General features: G+C 43.5%; 1 protein-coding gene across 1 annotated transcript in view; it reads left to right on the top strand.

The window, feature by feature from the left end:
* Positions 1 to 13,288, top strand: part of LOC138769971 (myosin-binding protein C, fast-type-like) — a 69,453-nt gene that overhangs the window by 24,768 nt on the left and 31,397 nt on the right. The window contains exons 6-12 of the mRNA XM_069948769.1: positions 1,273 to 1,390; positions 2,828 to 2,870; positions 3,408 to 3,470; positions 9,547 to 9,722; positions 10,054 to 10,186; positions 10,723 to 10,847; positions 13,166 to 13,271. Of these exons, the coding sequence (XP_069804870.1) occupies positions 1,273 to 1,390; positions 2,828 to 2,870; positions 3,408 to 3,470; positions 9,547 to 9,722; positions 10,054 to 10,186; positions 10,723 to 10,847; positions 13,166 to 13,271 (764 nt within the window). The remainder of the gene's footprint in view (positions 1 to 1,272; positions 1,391 to 2,827; positions 2,871 to 3,407; positions 3,471 to 9,546; positions 9,723 to 10,053; positions 10,187 to 10,722; positions 10,848 to 13,165; positions 13,272 to 13,288) is intronic.

The following is a 13,288-nucleotide window of genomic DNA, read 5'->3' as shown; positions in this document are numbered from 1 at the left end:
GAAATGGGGAGCAAGCGAGAGCTGACCCGACAGGTGGGCGCTTGCTTGTTCTCCACATTGCCCCATGTAATAGGGACTTTAGGTTTACAAGCAAAAAGACAAATAACTTAGTATTCAGGTTACCCTATCCTGGCATTAAAGGGGAACTACCAGCAGGTTAGATGAATCTAGCCTGCTGATGGCCCCCTATAGCGCCGGGGATGCTGAGGAGGAAAGAGTGGTCCCGTGCCGTTAGTCAGTCCACTCCGGAGCACCCTTAGGAGCACTGCCGCAGCATCCAGCCCGCCCCTTCTAATGATAATTAATGGAGGGGACGAGCTGAATAACAGGGCAGTGCTCCTAAAGGTTCTCCGGAGTGCGGTTACCCTGACTAACAGTGCAGGACTGACACCAAGGAGGAAGGTAAGACACATGCCCTCCTCCTGAGCCTCCCCGGAACTATAGGGGGCTATCAGCAAGTTAGATTCATTAGATGCATTCACATCATGATTTTGCAATTCGTCTCACTGTGTCCGCTTCAAAAAACATACAGAAAAAGGCGGTCAACCACGTTTTTGTGTACCTTACAAAATGTAGAAAAAAACTGATCCTTTTTTTATAATGTAAGTCAATGGAAAACTGATCAAAACGGATGGCATACAACAGCTACTATTTTTGCTATCTGTTTTTGCATCAGTTTTTTTCATATAACACATACATTAAACTGAAAATTGTGATGTGAACCTAGCCTTATCTGCAACTTTTTAACCATAAAAAAATATTCTCAGAAGTCGGGGGCCATCTTATACAGTATGCTGGGTATGGTCACCGCATACGGTGGGAGCAATAAAACAGCCGCATCCCCACCATATGCAACAACTGCTATAAAAAAAAACATATCAACTCACCTGTGACCCTTTCCTAGCAGCCGCACGTCTCCCGTCATGTGGCAGGAACATGACTGATGGGAAAGGGTGACAGGTGAGTTGATTTTTTTTTTCAACTTCAGTTAACCCCTGCCTGACCACAGCAGGGCTCCAGCTAGTAAACCCTGCTGCAGTCAGGCAGGGGTTAAGATTTTTCCGGCGTATAAGACAAGCCCCTTGAAAATCTCCTTAAAAGCCAGGGGTCGTCTTATGCGCCCAGTCGACTTATACGCTGGAAAATAGGCCGGATGCTGGATGAGGACCAAGCTTATTTGGTCCAAATCAAATCAAACTGTCAGCAGAATTGGACCAGAACTAATTCTAGGAAATTTACTGATACCTAATATTGGTGTCCTGTCATTTTCAGATATACCATTTTGAACTGAAAATTCTAAAGGCACTTGCAGCAGATTCGGGTGCATACAGATGTGAGGTTTTCTCCAAAGACAAATGTGATAGCGCTTCTTTCAATATTGATGTTGAAGGTATGTAACCCTAATATACAAAGGAACTCTTCATATACACCAAACTCCACTTTGGCACATATTTATTTTCCTGTATCCTCTACATAATCAGCGACACTAGGAAATTTACTTTGGAATTTATAGGGAGAAAAAAAAAATCATTTTAATTCAATTGCTGTCAGAAAGTTATCCAGGTTTGCAAATGACTCCTATTTAAAATAAAAATGCAAACTTATCAGTACTCATCAGCTGCTGTATGTCCTGCAGGAAGTGGTGTATTCTTTCCCGTCTGACACAGTGCTCTCTGCTGCCACCTCTGTCCATGTCAGAAACTGTCCAGAGCAGTAGCAAATACCCATAGAAAACCTCTCCTGCTCTGGACAGTTCCTGACATGGACAATGTGGCAGAAAAGAGCACTGAATCAGACTGGAAAGAATACACCACTTCCTGCAGAACATACAGCAGGTGATAAGTACTGGAAGACTTGAGATTTTTAAATAAAAGTCATTACAAATCCGTATAACTTTCTGACACCATTTTATTTGTAAAAACGAAAAAAAAATCTCCAGAGTATCCCTTTAAGGGTTTACAAACATTATTTTGGTAGAAAGTCACACTATTCAGCACACATCTATTTTGCTAAAAATGTTTCACTTTTTTGCTGCTTACAATTGTCTGAGCCCAATTCCTTCTTACATAGCTAAAAGGTAGTAAACTGTGGGGCAATACTATATCAGCAAATGAGGGCAAAACTATGTCCGCATGTGACAGCCAATGTATATACTACAAATATAATATGTATGTGTGGCATTAAAGGGGAACTCCGGCAAAAACAAAAAATTCACATAATAAAGAATGTCTACTCACTGGTCCCTATGCCCTTGCAGTGCTGAGGCAACAGGTGCCTGGATATGATTCTTACAGCTTCCTGGTACATCACGCCCAGGGGGAAAGAACCCGCTCAGCCAATCAGTGACTGCAGCTGTGTCCCGCCCCAGTCACTGACTGGCTGAGAAGGGCATCCATCAGTCATGTTGTGATGCTGCTGGAGGGAGAGCAGGAGGATCCTGTCAGGGGTCAGGAAGCAGGGACGTGGCACAGTGGGGGCACAGGGATTGGTAAATATACATTCTTTATTATGTTCTCCCCACCCTCTGCCCACACTGCATTTTTCTTCCACCGGAGTTCTCCTTTAGGCACCTTATCTTAGGATTTATAATGGTGCGATTGTGGAGTTCAAAGGCTTAGGATCCTTATTGATGGGAAGACAGTGGTGCTTGCTGAATATCTGCCACTTCAGGTAACCTTTCAGGATAGGCTGCCCTATCTATCTACATGTGGAGCAGCTCTATTCCCAACTATTTAAACAAATGTGCCATATTTTATCATGCAGTTATTCAGTCTTTGAGAGTTCTGTACTCCATTGACAGTGTTGTCTTTCTAAATGCCTTTTACAGCTCCAAGGGAGGAAGAAAATATTTTGCAATCCTTCAAAAAGACGTAAGCATGCTTTACATTTTACATCTATTTCATATTATTAAAGGGGTACTCCAGACAAAAAATATTTTTCAATTATGTTTTCAAAAAGTTATTTGTAAAAAAAAAAAAAAAAAGAAACAACAACTCGTCTTTCAGTACTTATCAGCTGCTGTATGCCTTGCAGGAAGGGGTGTATTCTTTCTAGTCTGACACAGTGCTCCCTGCTGCCACCTCTGTCCGTGTCAGGTACTGTCCAGAGCAGTCGCAAATCCCCATAGAAAACCTCTCCTGCTTTAGACAGTTCCTGTCACGGACAGAGGTGGCAGCAGAGAGTACTGTGTCAGACTGGGAAGAATACATCACTTCCTGCAGGGCATATAGTAGCTGATAAGTACTGGAAAACTAGAGATTTTTAAATATAAGTAATTTACAAATTTGTTTAACCTTCTGACACCAGTTGATTTAAAAACATTTTTTCTCTGGAATACCCCTTTAACGTTTACTTATAGGCATTTCTTAACTTTGCTTATATGAAGTTTATTTTGTTGTTTCTTTTAGAGAGGAAACTAAAAAGGATGATACATCCGGAGAGCTCGACTTCAGTGAACTGCTCAAGAAAAAGTAACCATAGACAATAGCTGTGCTTCTCTATTTCCTATGTCTGCTGTCTTATAAAATAACAGTGCTTATCCTAGAACTAAAGGGGTATTCTCACCTTAGACATTAATGGCATGTACATGGGATATCACATAAATGACTGGTAGATGCAGATCCCACCAATGTCTTCAGGACTGGGGTATCCTGACATTTATCCCAAGTGGTGAAGTGACTGCTGACTGTCACATGAAGACCGAGGCTGAACGAAAAGATAGCCAGGAATAGGGCTGGGCGATTAATCGAATTAATTCGATTAATTCGCCCAGAAGGTTAGAATCGATTTGATTTTTTGTGAAAATCGTAAATTCGATTTTCACAAAAAATAATTGCGGGCAGAGAAGCGCGGAGAGTCAGTCGGGCGGGCGGACGGGAGGTGCAGGTGCCGGGCGGGAGATGGAGGGCGGGCAGCACTGCGTGGAGGTGCCGGCCGGGCATGAGGTGCAGGTTACGGCCGGCGGGAAGTGAGGGGGCGGCGCTGCGTGGAGGTGCCGGGCGGGCAGAAAGTGCGGCGAGGTGCAGGTCGGTCGGCAGTCCCCAGAGCCGCGACCGACCTCCCCCAGCTGTACACATAGCGTTCCGTTCCCCTACCGGCCACACATGCAGGTCCCGGTCTCTGCAGGAGGCTGCAGGGACTGTAGTGGTGATAGCGTCGCTGCCATTACCGGAGCTGTACAGCAGGATCTTCACCCCTGATCCCGCTGTACAGCTCCAGTAATGGCAGCGACGCTATCACCACTACAGTCCCTGCAGCCTCCTGCAGAGACCGGGACCTGCATGTGTGGCCGGGGTGAGGGGAGGAGGGCTATGTGTACTCCTTTCCCAATCATTCCCAGCTGCCCCAGCCCCCCTCCATCTCCCCCAGTCGCCCTCCATCACCCCCAGTCGCCCTCCATCACCCCCAGTCGCCCTCCATCACCCCCAGTCGCCCTCCATCACCCCCAGTCCTCCTTCAGTCACCCCCAGTCGCCCTCCATCACCCCCAGTCGCCCTCCGTCACCCCCAGTCGCCCTCCGTCACCCCCAGTCGCCCTCCGTCACCCCCAGTCGCCCTCCGTCACCCATCTATACCTGTACTACTACAGCCCTCATCTGTACCTGTACTACTACAGCCCTCATCTATACCTGTACTACTACAGCCCTCATCTATACCTGTACTACCACACCCCTCATCTATACCTGTACTACTACACCCATCATCTTTACCTGTACTACTACTACTACACCCCTCATCTATACCTGTACTACCACACCCCTCATCTTTACCTGTACTACTACTACTACACCCCTTATCCACTATACCTCCACTACTAAACACACAAAGAAGATCTCCTATACTATATGGGGGCCCAGAATGGCACACAGGGGGCTTGTCTACTACAGGGGAGCACTGTTACAGTGAGAAGCAATACAGTTGTCTCAAATGTCATTAAAATAGTATCTGATGCTGCAAGGACAAAACTATTCTGTTTATTTAGCAAAAAGGAAAAAAAAAAACGAGATTTAAATCGAGAATCGTCCAAAATTGTTAAAAAATCGAGATTTTATTTTTTGGCCATATCGCCCAGCTCTAGCCAGGAATAAGAAAACAGCTGGATATGGATATATGGATATGATATGGATGTGGATATGCCATAAAAGTCTTATATGGGAATAACTGTTTAAGCACATGATGCCTCTAAAGCAGGGGTAGGGAGCCCTGGCTCTCAGCTGTTGCAAAAGTAGAACTCCCATCATGACTGGAAAGCCAAAGCTTTAGCTTTGGCTGTCCAGGCATGATGGGAGTTGTAGTTTTGCAACAGCTAGAAAGCCAAGGTTACCTATCCCTGCTTTAAAGACATTATCAATATAGACAGAGAACCTGTCCCTGAGTTCTGTATTACACAGCCAGATTTTTCATGTAAATGACACGGCTCGATGACCGTGCAACCATAAAGTTATACTTACATGTCCGCGCTCCCTGGTGTCCTTCTGGCTTCTCCCCACTCTCCGCTGCTGGCGCCGGCATGTCTACAACCGCTTATGAAGTGACTGGCTGAGACGGACAAGTGCTGCGGCCAGCGATTGGCTGAGCTGCCGATCACCTCACAAACGGCTTCAGATGTGCCGGAGGCAGCTGCAGTGAGTAGGGAACAGGCAGGAGGACACTGGGGAGCGCAGACAGGTAAGTATATAACTCTATTATTTTCTATACACTTTTACCATCTGTCGACTGCACACATCCTATTACATGAAGCGATGAGCAGTAGGTGGCCGATGATGTGTAGACTTGGTGAAGGACAATGATTAGCGGATCATCTGCTCTTCAGCTGAATGTTGTCTTTATTACAGGGGGTGATATCTGCCTGATTCTGCCAGATTGGGCAGATAATGGCCCCGTGTAATACGGCCCTAAGTAAGGCCTTCAATTCATGCTCTGTACTTACCACAGATAACTTCTTACAGAAGCCTTATCTTAAATGTCCCATTTTTCTTGAAATACAATGCAGATAAATATTTTTTCAAAAAAACTAGGGGGTAAAATATTTTCTCTAGCTGATGCTGATTATATTAAATTCACACTGCAAGGCCATTGGTCCTATGTACTACACAGTCTTATAATGCGTTCCTGTCTTTAAAAAAAATCTTTTGACATGTCACTGGGACAAAGATCATTGTAAGCCAGGGAGAAAAATGCACTACCAAGGGCTTCTTCTAAATGGTGCATCTCCTGATGTCCAATGTCACTGACATATCAAAAGTTCTTGTTTACGACATTGTCCATTTAAAGGGGGTATCTAGCCCCATCCAGTGAGGGTGGGGGGGGTCCACCCTTTGGGAAGCTATCTTCTAACAAAGTGGGAAAGTCATTCCGTTTTCTTCCGTTTCGTTTACATATTAACTGGTTTTGCAGGACTTTTACTTTAGGACAGGCCAACAATATGTGATTGGAAGTGGTCCTAGTCCCAGCACCCTTGCTGATGTGTGGATTACTGGGGCTCCTGTGCTCATGTAGACTTGTGCATGTCTTCCTCATTTCTTTCCAGGCACAAATCCATACATTGGGTAGCAGTTGTACCTGGCATTACAGTTTGTCCCATTCATGTTAATGGAGTGAGCTGTAATACCAGAAACAACCAGTAACCAAGATATAGAACGGTGTCTGGTAAGGAGTGAAGCATCTGCTTCAATAAGGGTAATGATCCATAATAAAGTCCTGGAAAACCCCTTTAAGCATTCTTGAATCAGTGCGGAGGTGATCATAGATTTTAAATACCAGAATTATACAACTACTACATATTCTGTTGGTGCTTTCTATGTACTTAATAGTCCCAATAAGTTATCATTAGCTGTGTTGGTATAAAGCATTATATACCCTGCAGTGATATAATAATGTAGTAGATACTTGATCATCTGCCCAGCCTGGAATGAATAGTTCTGATGTAAGCCAAACAATGTACATCATCCCTTCTCTATCATCCCAAGTATCAAGCATTTTGGCAGTGGCATCAGGGCTGAATTATAGAGTCATAAATCATTTCTATCTGACTAATACTACTAGGATGAAATGGATTATAAAGTAATGTGACAACTCGAGCCTGGTTACCTAGTGGGATCAAAGAGAATGTACTGCAATAGTAGAAGTGTAAGCACATGCCATAGTATTGTGCTATCCATCTCAGCCCTATGTTCCTTGTAATAACTGTACACTAAGAAACTGGGTGAAATGTGTGAATCCCATACAATTCCCTAATACTTCATATGTATCAAAAAGATCAATCTGTGCTTAGGCTGGAGCAGGGTCGCCCAATGTATTGGTATGTTTCTTGGGTTCCAGGCACTGGTCCCTTCTTACGTCTGGCCCTAGTCACTAGTCCAGTGATTTTCAACCAGTGTGCCGTGGCACACTAGTGTGCCGCGACACATGGTCGGGTGTGCCGCGGGGAAAGTTCCCCAAACTATGGTGCCCCTGTGAAACAGGAGAAAACAATGGGGGAGAGAAACCTGGGGATGGGGGAGAAGCAGGGGGGAGAGAAACAGCGGAGAGAAGCAGGGGGGAGAGAAGTATGGTGGAGAGAAGCACAGGAGAGAAGCAGGGGGGAGAAGTATGGTGGAGAGAAGCACGGGGGAGAGAAGCAGGGGGAGAGAAGCACAGAAAAGAAGCAGGGGGGAGAAGTATGGTGGAGAGAAGTAGGGGGGAGAAGTATGGTGGAGAGAAGTAGGGGGGAGAAGTATGGTGGAGAGAAGCAGGGGGGAGAGAAGTATTGTGGAGAGAAGAACAGGAGAGAAGCAGGGGGAGAAGTATGGTGGAGAGAAGCACGGGGGAGAGAAGCACGGGGGAGAGAAGCACAGAAAAGAAGCAGGGGGGAGAAGTATGGTGGAGAGAAGCACAGGAGAGAAGCATGGTGGAGAGAAGCACAGGAGAGAAGCACAGGGGGAGAAGAAAACAGGCCCAGGTTTCACACTGAGTGAGTATAAATACATTTAGAATCTATATTATTAACTATATGTATAATATGTACTGTTTTAGTGTCATTTTGTGCCATTTTGGTTGGTGGTGTGCCCCGGGATTTTTTAAGTATAAAAAGTGTGCCGCGGCTCAAAAAAGGTTGAAAATCACTGCACTAGTCACTAGTTCCTTCTCCCTGAAGCAGGTGGTAAACTCTGTTCACATCATATGCAGTTTTGATGCATTTCCTTTTTAATGACCAGTGATTAGCAGATCTCCAAGGAGTTTATGGCTTTGTTCACTTGATGTTTTTGATTTTTTAAATGACGGCCATCAATCTGAGTTCCAAAGGACATCCGTCATGTTGTGTTTTGGGCGCCTGTCGGTACAATTCTGGCTGTTGGTACATTATTTAAGTTCAGGTCCCTAATGTCCGTTGTTTGCAAAAAAGGTCAACGAATAATAGTCATGATCGTTAATTTAACATCCATCAAACAACGTCCATCATTTAATACACTATGTGCATTGGGCAGCCGTCATTCCGTTAATATCAATTAAAATACGGAAATAATGGACATTATTTAATTTTTTTTTTTAAAGTATATCTTTCTTTTAGGAACACTGTACCCTCCACGTGTTTTGTAGTGTTCTCCAAAAGATTAAGGCCATATCTACACGTCCCACAAAGTTGTCTGTGATTGCGGTTCAGCTTAGTACCCATTGATTTCTATTGGGCTATTCAGACATTTCAATTTTTCATGAATCCGCAATCTGTTCCCTGAAAAAAGGGAACATGTCCTGGTGCGGATTGTGATTACAGTATGGATTAACCAATAGATGGGATCTTCTATGAGATTGGGATCTAACATTTTTTCTTTACCACTTCAACATTTTTGCGGATGCGGGTGCACTACGGATGCATTTCAGTACGGAACATTTTTCACTAGAGATGAGCGAACTTGCCGGATTTCTGATTCGTATGAACCAGAAATCTCGGCGTCTAATTCCCGCTGTCTGCCAATGGCTGTATCCCAGTTTTCCAGGCGTTCCTTACTCTGTATTCACCCGCTACACGGAGCGGGCAGACAGCGGGAGTCAGACGCCGAGATTTCTGGTTCATACGAACCAGAAATCCGGCAAGTTCGCTCATCTCTATTTTTCACAAGTCACAAAGTAAAACAAACTTGACATGATAGAGTTTAGTTTTAGCCAAGGAAGGTTTCACCAAATAAATATTTTTTTTCTGGAAGCTATGAAAAATATAAAATTCTAAGCAAAAATATGATAGTAACCTATTTGGTAATGTTCAAAATGTTTGCTATCTGCTTCTTAAACTGGAAGGTGTCAGTAAATCTGGAATGATCTCATTATTTGTTACATAAAAAGGGAAAGGATTATGGAAAGAACAATGCAACATGCCAGAAAAACCTATTGTGTTGTGCGCAGCACACAGTGTATGAAGTATCCAGTAACCACATATATACAGATTTTTTTTAGCTCTTGAGTTTTAAAGTATGGGGATATTTTATAAGTTATAATGTTACAATCCCTTCTTGTATAGTTCTATTGCACATGTTCTGTTGATATGTCACATTATATATTCTTCTATTACCAGAGAGCAAGAAAAGAAGGAGGCACCACCAGAAGGAATCCCGCCTGATGTCTGGGAAATACTTAAAAAAGCCAAACCAAGCGAGTATGAAAAAATTGCCTTTCAGTATGGTGTAACTGACCTTAGAGGCATGCTGAAGCGTCTCAAGAAGGTGAAAGTAGAAATCAAAAAAAGTGCAGGTAAATTCTAAAAATCACGTCTATGGGCACTGTCACTACAAATAACTCACCAGGCATGTCAGAAGTTATTGATCACAGTGGGTCTCACTGCTGACACCTGTTCTGAACAGAAAGATCGCAGCAGCGCAATCCACTCCACGGCTGGCAGCTCATTCTGTCAATATTTCCTAGTACACTTACATTGAGAAATATTGATGGAATAAGCAGCCGGCTGGGGAGTGGATCGCGCTGCCGCTATCTTTCCATGGCTATAACTCCTGATCAGTGCAGGTCTTTGCAGTGTTAATTATTTTGATATAAAACAAATATTTTTTGTATTTTGTTTTTTTAGCATTCACTAAGAAACTGGAACCTTGTTATTCAGTAGACAAGGGCCATAAGATTAAAATGTCTGTGGAGGTTGCAAACCCTGATACTCAGATTAAATGGTTTAAGAATGGCCAGGAGATCCGTCCCAGTGCCAAGTAAGTAATAGTGAGTCCTTGTTGACTTTGCCAGTATGGTGTGTATGCCAGTATGTATGACTACAGCTAGGACTAATGTAAGGCTATTTTCTAGGGAAACACATCAATATATTTCACATGTGGATAAAAATCAGATATAAGATGGGCTTTTATCAAAGTGTTTGATGGAAAAGATATGATATATGCTAGGTCCGATAATTTTTACTACTTTTTAAGGGATCTAGGCAGATGCATGGACCGTGACATTCACAGTCATGTACATTGGCTTATAGGCTTTAACAGGTCCTATACTGTCAGTATTTGCAGATCCACATATTATGCCAGTGTACAAGGGGCGTTAAGGTCCCAATAATCTTATACTTTTGTTGGCTATACCCACCAGTACATGGGGCTCTCCCAACAAACCACTGAGAGATGATGATGTGGTGATAGGGGTCGTAATGGAAAATCTCCACCCAACCCCTTTGTTCTGGGAGAGATAAGCTACAGCTCTCTCTACAGCAATATTATCAACCAAATAAATGACTGTCTTTCAGGTATGTGTTTGAGAATGTTGGCCTGAAAAGGATAATGGCTATCAACAAGTGTACCCTGGCAGATGACGCAGAATATGACTGTATTATTGGGGATGAGAAATGTTCTACAGAGCTCTTTGTGAAAGGTGAGAAAACTAAAATGTTATCAAATTCTGAGAAGAATATGAAATTACTACATGACCATGTCTGGGGAATAGCGCTATACTCACTGTTTTTGTTACTTTTGTTACTATTAAAGATGAGCTCATAAGATAAGATAAGTTCACTCATCTCTAATTATTACTATAAGGTCAGACCGTAACCCCTTATCTAAAATGTATCCTCTATCCTGTGGATAAGGAGTCAAATTATTTAAATTGGAATATTCTTTTAAAACAACACTGTCACACGGTGCATCTCCGGAATATAACACTGCCACACACTGCACCTCTGGAATATAACATTGCCACACACTGCACCTCCGGAATATAACATTACCACACACTGCACCTCCGGAATATAACATTGTCACACACTGCACCTCCAGAATATAACATAACCACACACTGCACCTCCGGAATATGACATTGTCACACACTGCACCTCCAGAATATAACATAACCACACACTGCACCTCCAGAATATACATTGCCACATGCTGCATCTATGGAATATAACATTGCCACATGCTGCAACTCCGGAATATAACATTGTCACACAATGCACCTGTGCAATATAACATTGTCACACACTGCACCTCCAGAATATAACATTGTCACACACTGCACCTCCAGAATATAACATTGTCACACACTGCACCTCCGGAATATAACATTGTCACACACTGCTCCTCCGGAATATAACATTGTCACACACTGCACCTCCAGAATATAACATTGTCACACACTGCACCTCCAGAATATAACATTGTCACACACTGCACCTCCGGAATATAACATTGTCACACACTGCACCTCCAGAATATAACATTGCCACACACTGCACCTCCAGAATATAACATTGCCACACACTGCACCTCCGGAATATAACATTGTCACACACTGCACCTCCGGAATATAACATTACCACACACTGCACCTCCGGAATATAACATTGTCACACACTGCTCCTCCAGAATATAACATAACCACACACTGCACCTCCAGAATATACATTGCCACATGCTGCACCTATGGAATATAACATTGCCACATGCTGCAACTCCGGAATATAACATTGTCACACAACGCACCTGTGCAATATAACATTGTCACACACTGCACCACCGGAATATAACATTACCACACACTGCACCTCCGGAATATAACATTGTCACACACTGCACCTCCAGAATATAACATTGTCACACACTGCACCTCCGGAATATAACATTGTCACACACTGCTCCTCCGAAATATAACATTGTCACACACTGCTCCTCCGGAATATAACATTGTCACACACTGCACCTCCGGAATATAACATTGTCACACACTGCACCTCCGGAATATAACATTGTCACACACTGCTCCTCCGGAATATAACATTGTCACACACTGCACCTCCGGAATATAACATTGTCACACACTGCTCCTCCGGAATATAACATTGTCACACACTGCACCTCCGGAATATAACATTGTCACACACTGAACCTCTAGATTCATGTAAATGAACCTGCTGATATCCCCCTGCAGCTCTGTACCTGATGTTTGTGCAGCTGTGCTTCTTGTCTCTGTGGGTCCCGCCATTTTTTATTAAGAGTAAATATGCAAATGTGCTCATTATTAGGAGCACTGGGAGAGTTTCTCTGCACCCTGGAGCAATGACCCCGTCGCCTCCTTTAGTGATGTCTTCCCTATGAGGAATCGCATCAAAGACCTACCGGCATGATTATTTACATGGTGCCGAGAACAACCACATTTTCATATTTACTCTTAGGCTAGAGTCACACTGGATGTATTCGCAGCAGATTTCACGCTGCAAGTTCGTAGCGAAATTCGCTGCTGATACTTCTCCTGTCACTTCCAATGTGAATACATACTCGCAGCGGGTTTTCATCCTGCTGTGAGTGTGTAAGTCCCGGCCCCATTAACCTCCGGCCACCAGGATGATACATTACCTGTTCCGCAATCCTGCCGCATCTGAGGCTCCCGGCTTTATTATTAACTTCCTTGGTTCAGTGCAACTTTGCGTCTGTTCAAAAGGGAAGCTATGATGAAAGGGAGGAGATGGTGAGAAACATGTCTACAGATTAATAGAATCTTCAGGAAGAGATGAAATACAGTCCCCAACCCAGAGACCTTCTATGTGTGCATAGTGTTAATACATGTCTATACGCTCTGTGCTCTATATAAATGACTCTGCCACAATCTATAGGGCAAACCACACACACACTCACTCACACACACACACACACACATATATATATGCATGCAGAATGACCTTAACCTCTTTATTTTAGAACCTCCGGTCACAATTGTGAAACCTCTAGAAGATCACCAAGTGTTTGTGGGAGATAGACTTGAACTGGAAGTAGAGGTATCAGAAGAAGGTGCTGCAGTCATGTGGTATGTCTTTTACTGAT

Source organism: Dendropsophus ebraccatus, chromosome 12 (assembly GCF_027789765.1).
Source record: "Dendropsophus ebraccatus isolate aDenEbr1 chromosome 12, aDenEbr1.pat, whole genome shotgun sequence".
Lineage (NCBI taxonomy): Eukaryota > Metazoa > Chordata > Amphibia > Anura > Hylidae > Dendropsophus > Dendropsophus ebraccatus.
The sequence above is the reverse complement of the archived record's forward strand: the minus strand, read 5'-3'. Positions and strand labels throughout refer to the sequence as shown.